The following is a 14,121-nucleotide window of genomic DNA, read 5'->3' as shown; positions in this document are numbered from 1 at the left end:
ATGGGATGAACCCTATCCAGTAATTTTGATCCGCTATAACGCGTAGCTTCTAGATCAACATAACAGCTTCTGTGAGAATCATATATCATTGAAAAATATTTATTCATTTCTCAATCACACCAATAAAACGCTAAATCATAGTTATGTCCCCTTACTGCGAGGCATATTGCCTCCCTTTGCCTATGAACATTAAAATAGATCTATATTTACCAAACTGACATTGCTAAGAATAATCGGTCGTGAGAAACCATCAATTACAAAAAAATAATGAAACCGAAAATTAAAAGAAAATGCATTAGTTTATTGTCACATCCTCCTCGATTATTCAAATAAATATTGCTCCATTCTTTTGTATACATGCATACACTGGACCACATAAATACGCACCTGATCATATAGCCTATTAAATTAAAAAACATATATCATACGAGTCGGTCTCGTTTATTCATGGATGAAAACATATATTATTTTTTTCATGTTCAGTAAGTATTCCTGTGGATGGATCTATTCGCCACTGTAGTTTCGTATTGTACCGGGTTTGAATCGCACGACGCTAAAGTAGCCGTCTGATATCTAAAATTACTGTCACGAACGAGAAAATTGAGTTAGCCGGTGACGTCACTTGCGAAACGAAGCGAATGGGTCTATTTCATAATCGAGGAAGCTGTCACCTTGGCCGATAAATTTATGCAACACAATTCACATTTTCCTGGGAGTGCGCCAGCTCTTGTAATTTAAAAATGCCATGTCATACCTGATGATAGATATAGTATGATAGATGGGAAACTGTCATATTAAGAAAATAAGCTTCCTGTTGATTTTTTACAGCTGAATAGATTGAGTTGGCATATTTTTGTCATTTCTGGAGGGTGTGGTGGGTAGTCTAGTGGTTAAAGCGTTCGCCCGTCACGCCGAAGGCCCGGGTTCGATTCCCCACATGGATACACGGTGTGAAGGCAATTTCTGGTGTCCTCCGCCTTAATATTCTGCTGGAATATTCCTCAAAGCGGCGTAAAACCATACTCAGTCAATCAATCATTTTTGGAGATTAGAACTTGCCCTCGAAACTTACCCATCACCGATGGGCCCCGTCTCTTCATAAATTTATCCCAATATATAACTTGCGTGACTTGTCGACGTGCAGACAGATCCGGGAACCAGCGTGTTCCTAGTGAAAACAATCAGATGACGTCATAGTGTAGCATTGTTGTCATTTGACACGCGTGACGTAATGCATAGTGATCCTGACGTCACAAATGTGTATTTCCTGTTTGTTAACAGTTGTATGTTGAGCTAATGATGAGTAAGACTCATCGCGGAATGAAATGAGTGTAGTTTTTCCGTGCAGGAAGAGAGAATTCTTGGCTCCTTCAAAAACCCTTCAAGATCTGAAAGTAAAACTCGGTCCTGTTTATTTTGATGCTAAATTGATTGAATGTCCCCAAAATGCAGTTGAACTCGTAAAGCTCCTACAGAAGTTGGAAGAGCTTGATAAACAGAAATTCAAGAAGTTGTCGGAAAAGTCCAGGGAACAAAGAGTTTTACAGAATTCTTTATCGTCAAGGTTTGTGAGGCTACCATGTTGAAACAGTTGATACAAACGATTTACACTGGTTTGATACTTGCGTACCCCAGTACCTTATGTGTACCTGACCCGTGAAGACCCGGTTAGAATAGGTCTTCACCAACCCTTGCTTGCCGTAGAAAAACGACTGTGCTGTCATAAGAGGCGACATACGGGATCGGGTGGTCAGACTCGCTGACTTGGTCGATGCATGTCATCGTATCTGAATTGCGTGAATCGATGTTCATGATGTCAAAAACACACACACATACACACATACACACACACGCACGCACGCACGCACAACAAATTATGTGTACCTTAGTTTGTTACAGGGAGACGTACCGGTTACTGTCATGTCGGCCACTGTCCTTGATAACCATCCTTCATGTCATTCATGCCCCCTTTGACCCCCTCACATCCCCTATAAGTCTTGTAACGCAAATACACGATCATTTGAAGACGAATATACCGGTCCAATATACCGACCCTGGCCTGTTCCCCTGACACACAACGTTGGGACCCTTCGTGTCCAAAATTATAGAAGTAAAATATTCTTAGACCATCTTCTCAATGCTTATCTATCTTGTGAAACTTAAACACGATCAATTGCAAACGTAATTGACGCGTAGTGTATTTGATTTCAACAACCCAATCACTATTTATGCAATGCAGAATGCAGAAGTTATCAATACAGACCCCCGTATGATGTGTTCCCCTCTTTTTAACCCTTACTTTGAAGTCGAAAAAATCAAAATACACCAGACACACAAATATACTTCTTAGTTTTGAATTCTGCGGGAAATTATCTGTTCTGTGATATCATCCGCTGTCATTTAAGGCACCCCATGCTTATCGTAAGAGTCGACTAACGGGATCGGGTGGAACGCTGACTTACATCCCATCGTATCAACCTTTTTCTTGTTGATACTGATGAGCAACGATCTCCGCCGTCGGGGTCCGATGACACGCAATCTGCCAAGTCACTAAGTCTGACCACCTAATCCATTCAGTCGACAAGCTTCAAAAGGACCAGTCCTCACCCGGAATCCCAAGGTTCATGGATACATCATATATAATAGTGATTTGAGAATCACTATTCATAATAATTACATATTTTGGTTGGATTTAAGATGAACGTGTAGGGTTAGTAAATATGAATGTGGAATTCTCTCATGCAACCCTATGTCCTTGTGAGAGAAGATACACAATTCGCATTGAAGTAATAGTTATGCTCGATGCTAGCACATCAACCCGCTTGACTTAATTTGTTTCTTCACGTACGGCGGAGTGAGACATCGGCATATAATTATGTACAACCTGTGATTCTCTTTACGTTATGTGGGGAATCAGTTGTTTGTGTTCTATAGAAGATATTAGTGTCATGTATCAGTGGGCATGTGTAAAATAAAACCATAAATTCATAAAACACAAGAAACATACCAGTTCACATACAAATCCAATCACTCCAGCAGCTTCAAAAGAAGTAACTGGACTTTAGATGTCATGTCAGTTGCCGTGTTCATGTGATTCCCTCCATCACCATTAAATGTGCTTTCGTTCATTCATTGAACGTCAAAAACACCTCACTGTGAGAATATATTAATTTCATCATTAATCCGAATACTGAACTTTCCTCTATGCTTATAAAGCTCCCTCAGAATGCATTTCCAATTGTGTTCATATTCTACAAGGGCGGTCGGGTAGCTTAGTGGTTAAAGCGTTCGCTCTTCACGCCGAAGACCCGGGTTCGATTCCCGACATGGGTACAATGTGTGAAGCCCATTTCTGGTGTCCCCCGCCGTGATATTGCTTGGATATTGCTAAAACCATACTCATCCATCATCATCATATTCTACAAGGTCTTGTTAGGCAGCACTATTCCGGCCACACGTATGTCAGTGAGGACTGCAAATAATCATGTCTGGACCAGGCAAACACAATCACGTATCAAGCCTATCAAATATAATACTAACAGAGCATTGCAATTATATACTGTGATTACATTATTATCATGTCAGGAGAACTCGCCTGTGATATTCAAATAAATATTACACTTTGTTTTAACATTTCATTACTTCAATATTTGTGACACAAGACGTGTCTCAGTTTTGTCTGACCCTCAATTTCAAAACATAAAACATCTTTGACAATGTAGTGTATATCTTTTCCCATCAGGTATGTCAACATTAAGGACCCGTCATGTTCCTCCTTATTATCCACCTCCTCATCCGTCAAGAGTTTCTCCGAGGTCATCGACCAGAAGAAGCTGCCACCTGGCTTCCGGTTCCATGCAAATGGCGATCCGAAGTCGGGGGTCATGGCGCCCGACAGGGACGTCGTAGACTCCAGGACATCCGTGACGTCGCGGCTCTCAGCTACAGACAGGAGGGACGGCAGGTGGAGAGATGATGACGGCGGCAACGTCGATGATGACAAACTGGAAGATGAAATAACTGAAGAGAACACTCCCCGTGACCCGGGGTATGAAGAGGTAGGGTTGTCTCCCCGTGTTATTGCATGACTAAACCGAACACCTGGTGTCATATCACTGATCTTCAGTGATCCATTCATATAAATTTCACCGCTACTTTGCGGTTTACACCCATTGAAATATTTTGGGCGGATAATCGAGACTGGTTATTCTCTGGCGTTGACGTTTTGTATTGGCCTGGAATAGCAGGTAGCCCTCTGATAGTCGATGTTGCGTGAGGTTTGTTAAGAGATGCATTTTGCATTTCCTCATGAATATCTAAGAAATTGTATATCCATGCGACTGCATGGTGTGTGTCAGAGTACCGACCGGTTATGTTAAGATTGTGCTCATTGTTATTGAGGATAACAGAAATATGTCGTTTAGTTATAATATCAACCACAATATAGCTCTGAAAAAGGACAGAAAGAAAAGCATTTGGACACTGTCAGTGTTAGGAAAAAGAATGAACCTTTCTTCAAAATATATGTCGACGTAGTAAAATGGTTTGTTTCAACCACAACATAGCGGTACCAGTGCAGCCACTCTCTTTTAACACGACAGGACCTAACGAAGAGGATTTACGGATGTCAACTTCTTTATATGAGGAACACAACGTTTCGGAGGTTATACTCACTCCTTCATCAGCGGAATGACCTTAATTCACCCGATGAAGGCGTAAGTATATACTTCGATACGTTGTGTTCCTCACGATAAAGAGGGGCGGTCGGGTAGCCTAGTGGTTAAAGCGTTCGCTCGTCACGCCGAAGACCCGGGTTCGATTCCCGACATGGGTACATTGTGTGAAGCCCATTTCTGGTGTCCCCCGCCGTGATATTGCTGGAATATTGCTAAAAGCGGCGTAAAACCATACTCACTCACTCACTCACGATAAAGAAGTTGACATCCATATATTCTCTTCCTTACGTGTATCACTTCTAAATGCCTTTCAGGATTTAACACCTTACCTTGTAAAACCAACACTGTGTACTGTGCTACAGACGGAATTCAGGTCCATGTGAGTATGGTTTCACGTCGCCTCGAACACTATTTCAGTGTACACCGAAGTGTCAGCTTTACGTGAGAGTGAGTGAGTTGGATTTAACGCCGCTTTTAACTGTATATCACGGCGTGTCTGTTTCGAAGTGATGCAGGTCTCAGACGTTTACCACTTTGGTTAAACCCACGAGCACGGGTATGGTGCTGACAAACCTAGAAACATATTCGGGGCGAACCGGGATTCAAACCCACAATCATAGTTTCTGGCGTGCCCAAGGGACGCAACTCTGCACAGCGAATCGCGGCTCCTTGGACGACTGGGCCACCCGTGCCCCCTTTATGTGAGAAGAAGTCCAAACTGATGCTGGTCCTTGGTGTTTATGCCACTTTGGTGAACCCAAAGAGCACAGATGTGGCGCTGTCTATCCAATGATGACAATAATGGCGAGGTTGTTTATTGTACTTCCAGATTGATTACAGCCATGAAATAGAAGAGCTGGAAAGGGTAATAATGCAGCTTGAGGCCCAGCTCATCTCTCAGTCGGACAAGTCCACAATCTCTGACGACGAAACTGTTTCGTCTAAACACAATTTCCTCCGGGCCCACTCACACTCCGGCGAAATCTTCGAGTCGTGTCTGAACCGGACGTCGGCAAACTACGCTTACGACCCAGAACAGCAGTACAGACTGGAAAAACTGCCTGGCAGTCAGTTCCTTGGCTCCCGATTCAAACCGACAGTGTCGAAAAATTCAAAATGCCTTGCGTGTCAGTTTAAGCTGAGGCATGTCGGAAACGAGTTCCTCAAATCCAATGGCAAGGGCATCACGAAGGAAAGATGGCATATCGCACCTTCAGGCTGCTTTGTCGCGAGCCCCACCATCTCCGCCAAGTCCAGCCTCAGACTCATAGAACAGACCCAGCAAAGTAGAGAGTCAATGGTCAGAGATTGGTCTGGCGGGTTGCCAGGAGATTCCAGCAGAGGGTCCGCCAAAACACTTCCCAGGCGACATGGGAGCTCCATCGTGTTCAAGAACAGCAGCAGCTTGACGTCCAACACGTCACCAAGGAGGCGCCGAGACGGAACCCAGTCTCACACAAGCAGCATGACGTCCAACGTATCAGGGAGGCACTTAGACGGAACCCAGTCCCACGCAAGCGGCATGACGCCCAGGGTGTTATCGGGGAGGCGTTTAGACGGAACCCAGTCTCACACAACCGGCAGGGCGTCCAGCAAGTTACAGGAGAGTCGTCAGGACGGAACCCAGTCCAATACTAGCAGAAGGGTTGTCTCATCTACCGTGGGTTCCACGTCAAGTCTACGTAGATTCTTGTCACCACTACAGAAGGACTCGAGAATGCAGATGCTCAGATCTCAAGTGGTTTGTATAAACAGTTTGTATGTAGCAAGTATGCATTGGTACCGACCATTAACTATTCTGGTGTCCGCGCCAATCTTTCGACTTAACTCTGGCCGAAATAGTGCATGTCGTTTGTCGTTATTATGCATATCCATTGTCGATTGTCGTAGGATACCCGTATCTCTTACACACCTGTGGATGAGAACCCGATTTGAGATAACTGGTATCAAACATTGAATGAAATCGAAATCCAGATCCGTGATTGGCTACTCCATGGTGATGACCTAAGGTCAGATTATGACGGACTACTTTCCTCATTGTTCACGCACTCCGGCGCATAGTTGATTTAGCATAACACCACTGCCACAGGCTAATTTGCATATCATGTGACCGGACTTTTGTTTGTAAACAAACGCGCTTTTTCAGAAATCAGAATAGAACGGACTCATGCACGTATTTGGGGGCGCTTTACATATTGTTTTGCATAATTATATAGACATGTAACTACAACTGCATGACAATACATTTTTACACATCAAAGTGACCGTATCGCTAGCTCTACGCAAATGGAAATAGTTTTTCATGATTTAGGATATTTTCTCAATGAAAGTTAACCATTCTATGACATATGTTTATCTAGATATGTGGACGTGTAAAAAATGAAACAGATGAAAATCATATGCAATATCTTGAATGGGCTGTGTAAGTTGTGACGAATCGTCACATGGCGCTCCACATGACTTATGTGTCATTGAGGCAGACTGAAAGTTATTCGTAAAGTGTTATTTGGCTCACAGGAATTTGTAGCTCTGCATAGAAACTAAATTTTCGAAGGCCGAACAACAGCCCCGCACTGCCTTGATTCCATCTAAGTTTTTTATTGATTAACATTTCAGTTTGGTAAATTTGTCCGGGAGATTGCAAATATATTCAATCAGAGTGTGAGGATCTCCAGCCCAATCCTCCTCGTTATAATGAAGCTCCAGTTGTATGCTGTACTCGTGTGTTTCCATTCCTACTCGTTATAATGAAGCTCCAGTTGTATGCTGTACTCGTGTGTTTCCATTCCTCCTCGTTATAATGAAGCTCCAGCTGTATGTTGTACTCGTGTGTTTCCAATCCTCCTCGTTATAATGAAGCTCTAGGTGTATGCTGTACTCGTGTGTTTCCATTCCTCCTCGTTATAATGAAGCTCTAGGTGTATGCTGTACTCGTGTGTTTCCATTCCTCCTCGTTATAATGAAGCTCCAGGTGTATGCTGTTCTCGTGTGTTTCCATTCCTCCTCGTTATAATGAAGCTCCAGATGTATGTTGTACTCATGTGTTTCCATTCCTCCTCGTTATAATGAAGCTCCAGTTGTATGCTGTACTCGTGTGTTTCCATTCCTCCTCGTTATAATGAAGCTCCATCTGTATGCTGTACTCGTGTGTTTCCATTCCTCCTCGTTATAATGAAGCTCCAGATGTATGTTGTACACATGTGTTTCCAATCCTCCTCGTTATAATGAAGCTCCAGGTGTATGCTGTACTCGTGCTTCCATTTAGTCAAATATAGATTTCAGATTTTCACACACCCTAGTATCTTTGTGGAGTAGCACTCTGAAACCGGCATTGGTCTGGATTAGTACAAGCAGCGACGCACACACACGTACAGACGTGCAAAAGTTAAACCTCACCTCACTTCACATCATGTCACCTACAAATGATATAACCTTATCCATGTTAATCAGTTGTAATGATCACAAGACATGACATAAACTATGCTGTGTAAAATGCAGACGGCAATGACGATGCACACAGAATCACAAGCGAGATGTGAGTGAGTGAGTGAGTGAGTATGGTTTTAGGCCACTTTTAGCAATATTCCTGCAATATCACAGCGGGGGACACCAGACATGGGCTTCACACATTGTACCCATGTCGGGAATCGAACCCGGGACTTCGGCGTGACGAGCTAACGCTTTAACCACTAGGCTACCCCACCGCCCCTCATAACGGTATTTCTCCATATACATTTCCAATAATGTAACCGACTGCTATATTACATATGAACTATGTTGAATTTTGTATTTTAAGGTGTTATTTTTAATGTTCAGGAACAGGACACATACGACTGCCAACAAAAAGTGGATGCTTTCATAGATGACCTGAAAACGAAGAAACTCACAGAATCCAAACACCGAGGGGAACACGACTGAAGGATGGCATCTCTCCGTGCCCCATCACCACGCCCTCGGCATTAATATGCTGCTCAGTAACCAGTCGTATTCAGACAGCGATCCGACCTGATATGATGACTGTTAAGGAACAGAAACTGGGACATGTAGTATCGTTTTGTCGGTTATCTACTGGGACAAACTGGCTTTGTGCCTTGTTTACGAGACCCTAGGTCACGCCGTCTTGTCTGTACGGCCTTCCTTGTGTCAGTCGTGTGGTAATATGTATGCATGTCCACGTTCCGTTAGATCTAGACCACGCCATTAGTGTCAGTTTAGAGGAAATATGTATGTCAAACCATATGCATATTGCCTCTGTTCATATTGCATGTAGTAAAATCAGGACCGATGAAAATAAATTATTTTTGTAAACACTTCATTAGTTGCTGTCGCTGCTCGTATCCGAGCTTATTCATGTAGAAACAGAAGTGTACTGTGTGATAGCATAGGACCCTCCATGTTATCACCTGTGGTCATATTTAATAAAGACCAACACGCTGATCATGCTTGTGTGTGGATGTAAGCTGCAGTTATTACGTTGTTCAAGCGTCTGTGACATACTGATGAATGGAGAGTCACGATCTGTTTTTGTCAGAACGTTGTTGTTTTTCATGCACACGATTTTAGTAATAAATACATGTCACAAAAATAGTTGTGGGGGAATATCATCTGTGGATTCACACGATGACACTGTGTTGATGAGCTGTTTTGCTGCTGGCTTGTCGATGATGTCGGCCATGTCGTGATGGTGGAATTGGAGATACGGTTCTGTCATCTCTGGGGCCAGCAAACCGACCTCATTGACCTGATTGAATTTGCTCTCACGTAAGGTTGAAATATGTGAAAAAAGGGTGATCACATTTTTTTTTAACTTGTGGATTTATTTTCTAATTTTAATCACATCTAAAACATACAATGGTCTGCAATTAGCTCCTGACATGCGGCACAAGACAGAATGGAACCTGAGAAACACGTATTGCCATCAGGCTGCATCAGCATTATTTTAGTTCACAATGTAGTAAATGTTAGCATATAATTTATTTCGTTTAACAACTATACAGATATATAACTTCCAGTTTTGTTTCCCGAGATATATTTGTGAATTCAAAACAATGCAATGAGTTTAAATTTTTTTTATCAGTTTTATTTCGGAAAAGCAACTGCTCCTACGAGCGGTCTACATATACATATTACATATACTCCAAGGACGTTAACGCTATTAACACTTACATGTAAGACCCCTTGGCTGGTATGTAACATTGCTTCATATGATGTCTACACAACGAATACATACAAAAGACGCATTACACATTGTTTCACAGCTGGATACACTCGTTCGATCTATTGTGTCGGTCACAGTGTTAACTTGATCCTGTCGGAACGGTACAAGCTCCGCTACCGTGGTCGTCATTCTCGGCGGAGGTTGGTGATTTCTATTTGCTATGTTAACACTATCTACAGTTATTTGTGTAAATAATGTATGCACACTGATCGCTGTGTGTGTGTGTGTGTGTGTGTGTGTGTGTGTGTGCATGCATGCAAGACTCCACAGTAGGACTCCGTTTGACAAAGCGATCGTAGTGCTAAGACGCCCTTAATTTGAACGCTTCAATCCTTTTGTGAAAGGCTCTTAAACTTTGTGACATGTTTCCTGTCTGTGGTGGATCGTATTCTTGCATTTCAACCAACGTTACTCAGTGTGAGTTAGCACCGGTGAAGATCCGGGATAGAACAGGGCCCAGTTCCACAAAGCGATCGTAACTACAATCACTCTTAGAGACTTACGTCGATTCTAAAATTGTCTTAGCTAAAGTTTACAACCGTTCCACAAAGCGATCTTAGGGTGATTGTAACTTTACAAGTTCTTAAGTAGCCGATCTTAACAAAGATCCGAATCTTCAGCCATAAAGATACGAAATTTTCCCTTGGAGTGGCCTCCCTTGGTCATGTTTAGCAGACGACGCATTTCCTTGCACATCATAATAAAAGTCGCCATTTTTGTTGTTATGGTACAATATTTAAGATCGATTTTAGCAATCCTAAGTTGGTCCGGAGCAACTTAACATTTTGATCTTAACTTACAACTCTCTTAGTTAAGATTGCTTTGTGGAACGGGCGGCTGATCGTAACAAAAATTTAAGATCGCATACTTAGTGAGTTACAATCAACTTAGCCCTAAGATCGCTTTGTGGAACGGGGCCCAGGTCTTCAGCAACCCATGGCGGCCGGTAAGACATCGGGACACTGAGGACATGGACACCAGGCTGTGACGTGAGGTGCTCCCCCCTCCTTGCTGGTTTGTGTCTTTACGAGTAAGAATGTCTGCCCGATTGGCAGGGGGATTTGACCATGATGCTTTAGGTTTAGGTATATTGATGATCTGATATCGGTCAAATAGCCAATTCTCTTACACCGAATTACCCATCTGAACTATAAGTATGGAAAGCCAGTGTCACCGCCTCATCTTTCATATTTAGGGGTTCTGTGAATAAAACTTAAGAATGACAAAATACTCCCGACAAGGATTTTCCAAGAGGGATGATTTAAACGTTCCCTTTATGTTGAGCAACATTGCAGCAGCCCCAGCCTTTGGTGTTTTCATTTCACAACTTTGTAGGTACAATGGAGCATGCTCTTTCTAACAAGATTTCGAAGAGCGTCATACGACACTTGGTCAAAGTTTTTTTTATCAGAGTTACAGCAATCAAGATCACCGGTAAAGCTTTCCATAAGTTTATGGTAGACATGTGGCCGATAGTTCCAAATGATACCACGTGTTCGCGACAAGGTGAGCATTTACTGCAACGCCGGTGCCACCCGTCATAAATACATAGAAAGGCAAGTCACTTCTTCCCTTGACAAAGCACGGGAACATATGGTGAAAAGGGAATTACTTCAGACAAAATTTTGATCACTGATGGAAATGTGGAAGTGTGGAAATGTCCTTCGGATGTCTACCTTAAGACCTTTTGAAAGCTTTACTTAGACCGTCATAATTTGATATGATATAAATAATAACACATTTGAGCATACTACTATCCCGGTACTTATCAATAAGAAACAAAATCTCTGTTTTACATGGATTTACCTGAATTAGGAGATAAACATACTGTATTTTCAATGTAGAGCTAGGTTACCTGTAGATTTAACAGCGCTAAATTGAATTTGGAACCGAACGCGCAGAGTGAGGTTTCAAATGTTAAATTTAGCGCGTTCCGTTCCAAATTCCATTTAGCGGGGTTAAATCTACAGGTAACCAGCTCTACATTGAAAACACAGTATGCCTATCTCCTAATTATGTCTTTAGTGCACAATATTTCGTTTTGCGCATCCTCGCTCACCTCTAAAGTGTTACATCACTGAATATATTGAGCACAGGTACCTGTGGTACTGTGATCTCTGGAAAAACAGGCCCTGCACGTGCATGCTTGCATGACTAACACGACCGAACACGAAACAGACCCCAGTTGTTGTTTTTTGTTGTTGAACACAGCACTGGGCCTTATTCCAGCTTTATGACGGCGCCCTGATAAATAATCGATTCGGAACCAGACAATCCAGTGATTGATATTACGAGCCATGGCTCACGCAGTCGGGGTACGATGACATGCATCAACCATGACTCCAACTATAATAATCGTCTTAAATTGGGACTATGTTCCACGGATGAGATACACGTCCAACGTCCAACATCCAACGTCCATGCAGTTACCCCGTGGAGAATCCAGGTTAGAATTAGTCCCCAGCAACCTATGCTGGTCGTAAGAGGTGACCAAATGGTTCAGGTGGTCAGATTCGGTGACTTAGTTGAATGTCCCCACACCCCGGTGCTCGGTGACTTAGTTGAATGTCCCCACACCCCGGTGCTCGGTGACTTAGTTGAATGTCCCCCCACCCGGTGCTCTGTGACTTAGTTGAATGTCCCCACACCCCGGTGCTGGGTGACTTAGTTGAATGTCCCCACACCCCGGTGCTGGGTGACTTAGTTGAATGTCCCCACACCCCGGTGCTGGGTGACTTAGTTGAATGTCCCCACACCCCGGTGCTCGGTGACTTAGTTGAATGTCCCCACGCCCCGGTGCTCGGTGACTTAGTTGAATGTCCCCACACCCCGGTGCTCGGTGACTTAGTTGAATGTCCCCACACCCCGGTGCTCGGTGACTTAGTTGAATGTCCCCACACCCCGGTGCTCGGTGACTTAGTTGAATGTCCCCACACCCCGGTGCTCGGTGACTTAGTTGAATGTCCCCACACCCCGGTGCTCGGTGACTTAGTTGAATGTCCCCCCACCCCGGTGCTCGGTGACTTAGTTGAATGTCCCCACACCCCGGTGCTCGGTGACTTAGTTGAATGTCCCCACACCCCGGTGCTCGGTGACTTAGTTGAATGTCCCCACACCCCGGTGCTCGGTGACTTAGTTGAATGTCCCCACACCCCGGTGCTCGGTGACTTAGTTGAATGTCCCCACACCCCGGTGCTTGGTGACTTAGTTGAATGTCCCCACACCCCGGTGCTTGGTGACTTGTCTGGTTGTAGGACGCTAAACGTTCAGTGACTGATTAGTCTGGTGTAATCATTTACATGCTTCCGTGATATAGCAGGAATATGGATTCCTGCCACAGCAACAGCAAAGAGTGAGTGAGTAGGCTTTTACGCCGCTTTTAGCAATATTCCAGCAGTATCACGGCGGGGGACACCAGAAATGGGCTTCACACATTGTACCCATGTCGGGAATCGAACCCGGGTCTTCGGCGTGACAAGCGAACGCTTTAACCAAAAGGCTACCTGACCGCCCCGCAACAGCAAAGAAATAATTTCTAACGCTCTTAGGTAAAATCTCCATATTCTACCGACCCGTGAAGATTCCGGGATAGAATAGGTCTTCAGCAACCCATGCTTGCCGTAAAAAAGGTGACTATGCTTGTCGTAAATGGCGACTAACGGGATCGGGTGGTCAGGCTCGCTGACTTGGTTGATGCATGTCATCGATCCCAATTGCGTAGATGGATGCTCGTGATATTAATCACTGGATTGTCTGGTCCAGACTCGATTATTTACAGACCGCCGTCATAAAGTTGGAATATTGCTGAGTGCGGCGTTAAACAAACAAACAAACCACCCTATTCTGCCTTCGTCAATAACAATGACTGGCCACTTTCTAAAATAACGCCAGTATGAGCAGGTGAATAGGAGGATCCTATCACATCTCCAATGTCATTGCTGCAAACGAGTAGCATCTATATGCCAGCTACTGATCATATGAACAATGAACATACTGAACACAATAACATGAACTTGACAGACGATATGGAGAAGCAATAACGTACACCATTTAATATTGTGTTTTCCACGAGTGTTTGTTTAATCACTGTTGTTTAATATCGCGGCGAGTATTATTAACAGTGTTTATATATAGCTGTCCATCGGCAGCTGCTGCCGTGCTCTGTATGTTCTCAATGAAAAGATGGGTAGTGATATAACATCACAATAACCAATCAACACATTTACA

General features: G+C 43.5%; 1 protein-coding gene across 1 annotated transcript; it reads left to right on the top strand.

Moving 5' to 3' along the window:
- Positions 1-1,275: 1,275 nt before the first annotated feature.
- Positions 1,276-8,986, top strand: LOC124111844. The gene is made up of 4 exons (XM_046471698.2): positions 1,276-1,564; positions 3,743-4,058; positions 5,506-6,417; positions 8,493-8,986. The coding sequence occupies exons 1-4, from the start codon at positions 1,326-1,328 to the stop codon at positions 8,592-8,594; spliced, it is 1,569 nt and encodes a 522-aa protein (XP_046327654.1). The 5' UTR covers positions 1,276-1,325; the 3' UTR covers positions 8,595-8,986.
- The last annotated feature ends 5,135 nt before the right edge of the window (positions 8,987-14,121 follow it).

The sequence above is a fragment of the Haliotis rufescens genome, unplaced genomic scaffold, assembly GCF_023055435.1.
Source record: "Haliotis rufescens isolate VD_foot unplaced genomic scaffold, xgHalRufe1.0.p SCAF_5, whole genome shotgun sequence".
Taxonomy (NCBI): domain Eukaryota; kingdom Metazoa; phylum Mollusca; class Gastropoda; order Lepetellida; family Haliotidae; genus Haliotis; species Haliotis rufescens.
This window is presented reverse-complemented; position numbering and strand designations above follow the sequence as displayed.

What these genes read in the sequence shown, in the direction of transcription:
- LOC124111844 (XM_046471698.2), top strand. Translation starts at nt 1,326, where the DNA reads ATGAGTGTAGTTTTTCCGTGCAGGAAGAGAGAATTCTTGGCTCCTTCA. An exon ending in CAGAATTCTTTATCGTCAAG is followed by an intron (nt 1,565 to 3,742) that starts GTTTGTGAGGCT and finishes TTTTCCCATCAG; the next exon opens with GTATGTCAACATTAAGGACC. An exon ending in GTGACCCGGGGTATGAAGAG is followed by an intron (nt 4,059 to 5,505) that starts GTAGGGTTGTCT and finishes TTGTACTTCCAG; the next exon opens with ATTGATTACAGCCATGAAAT.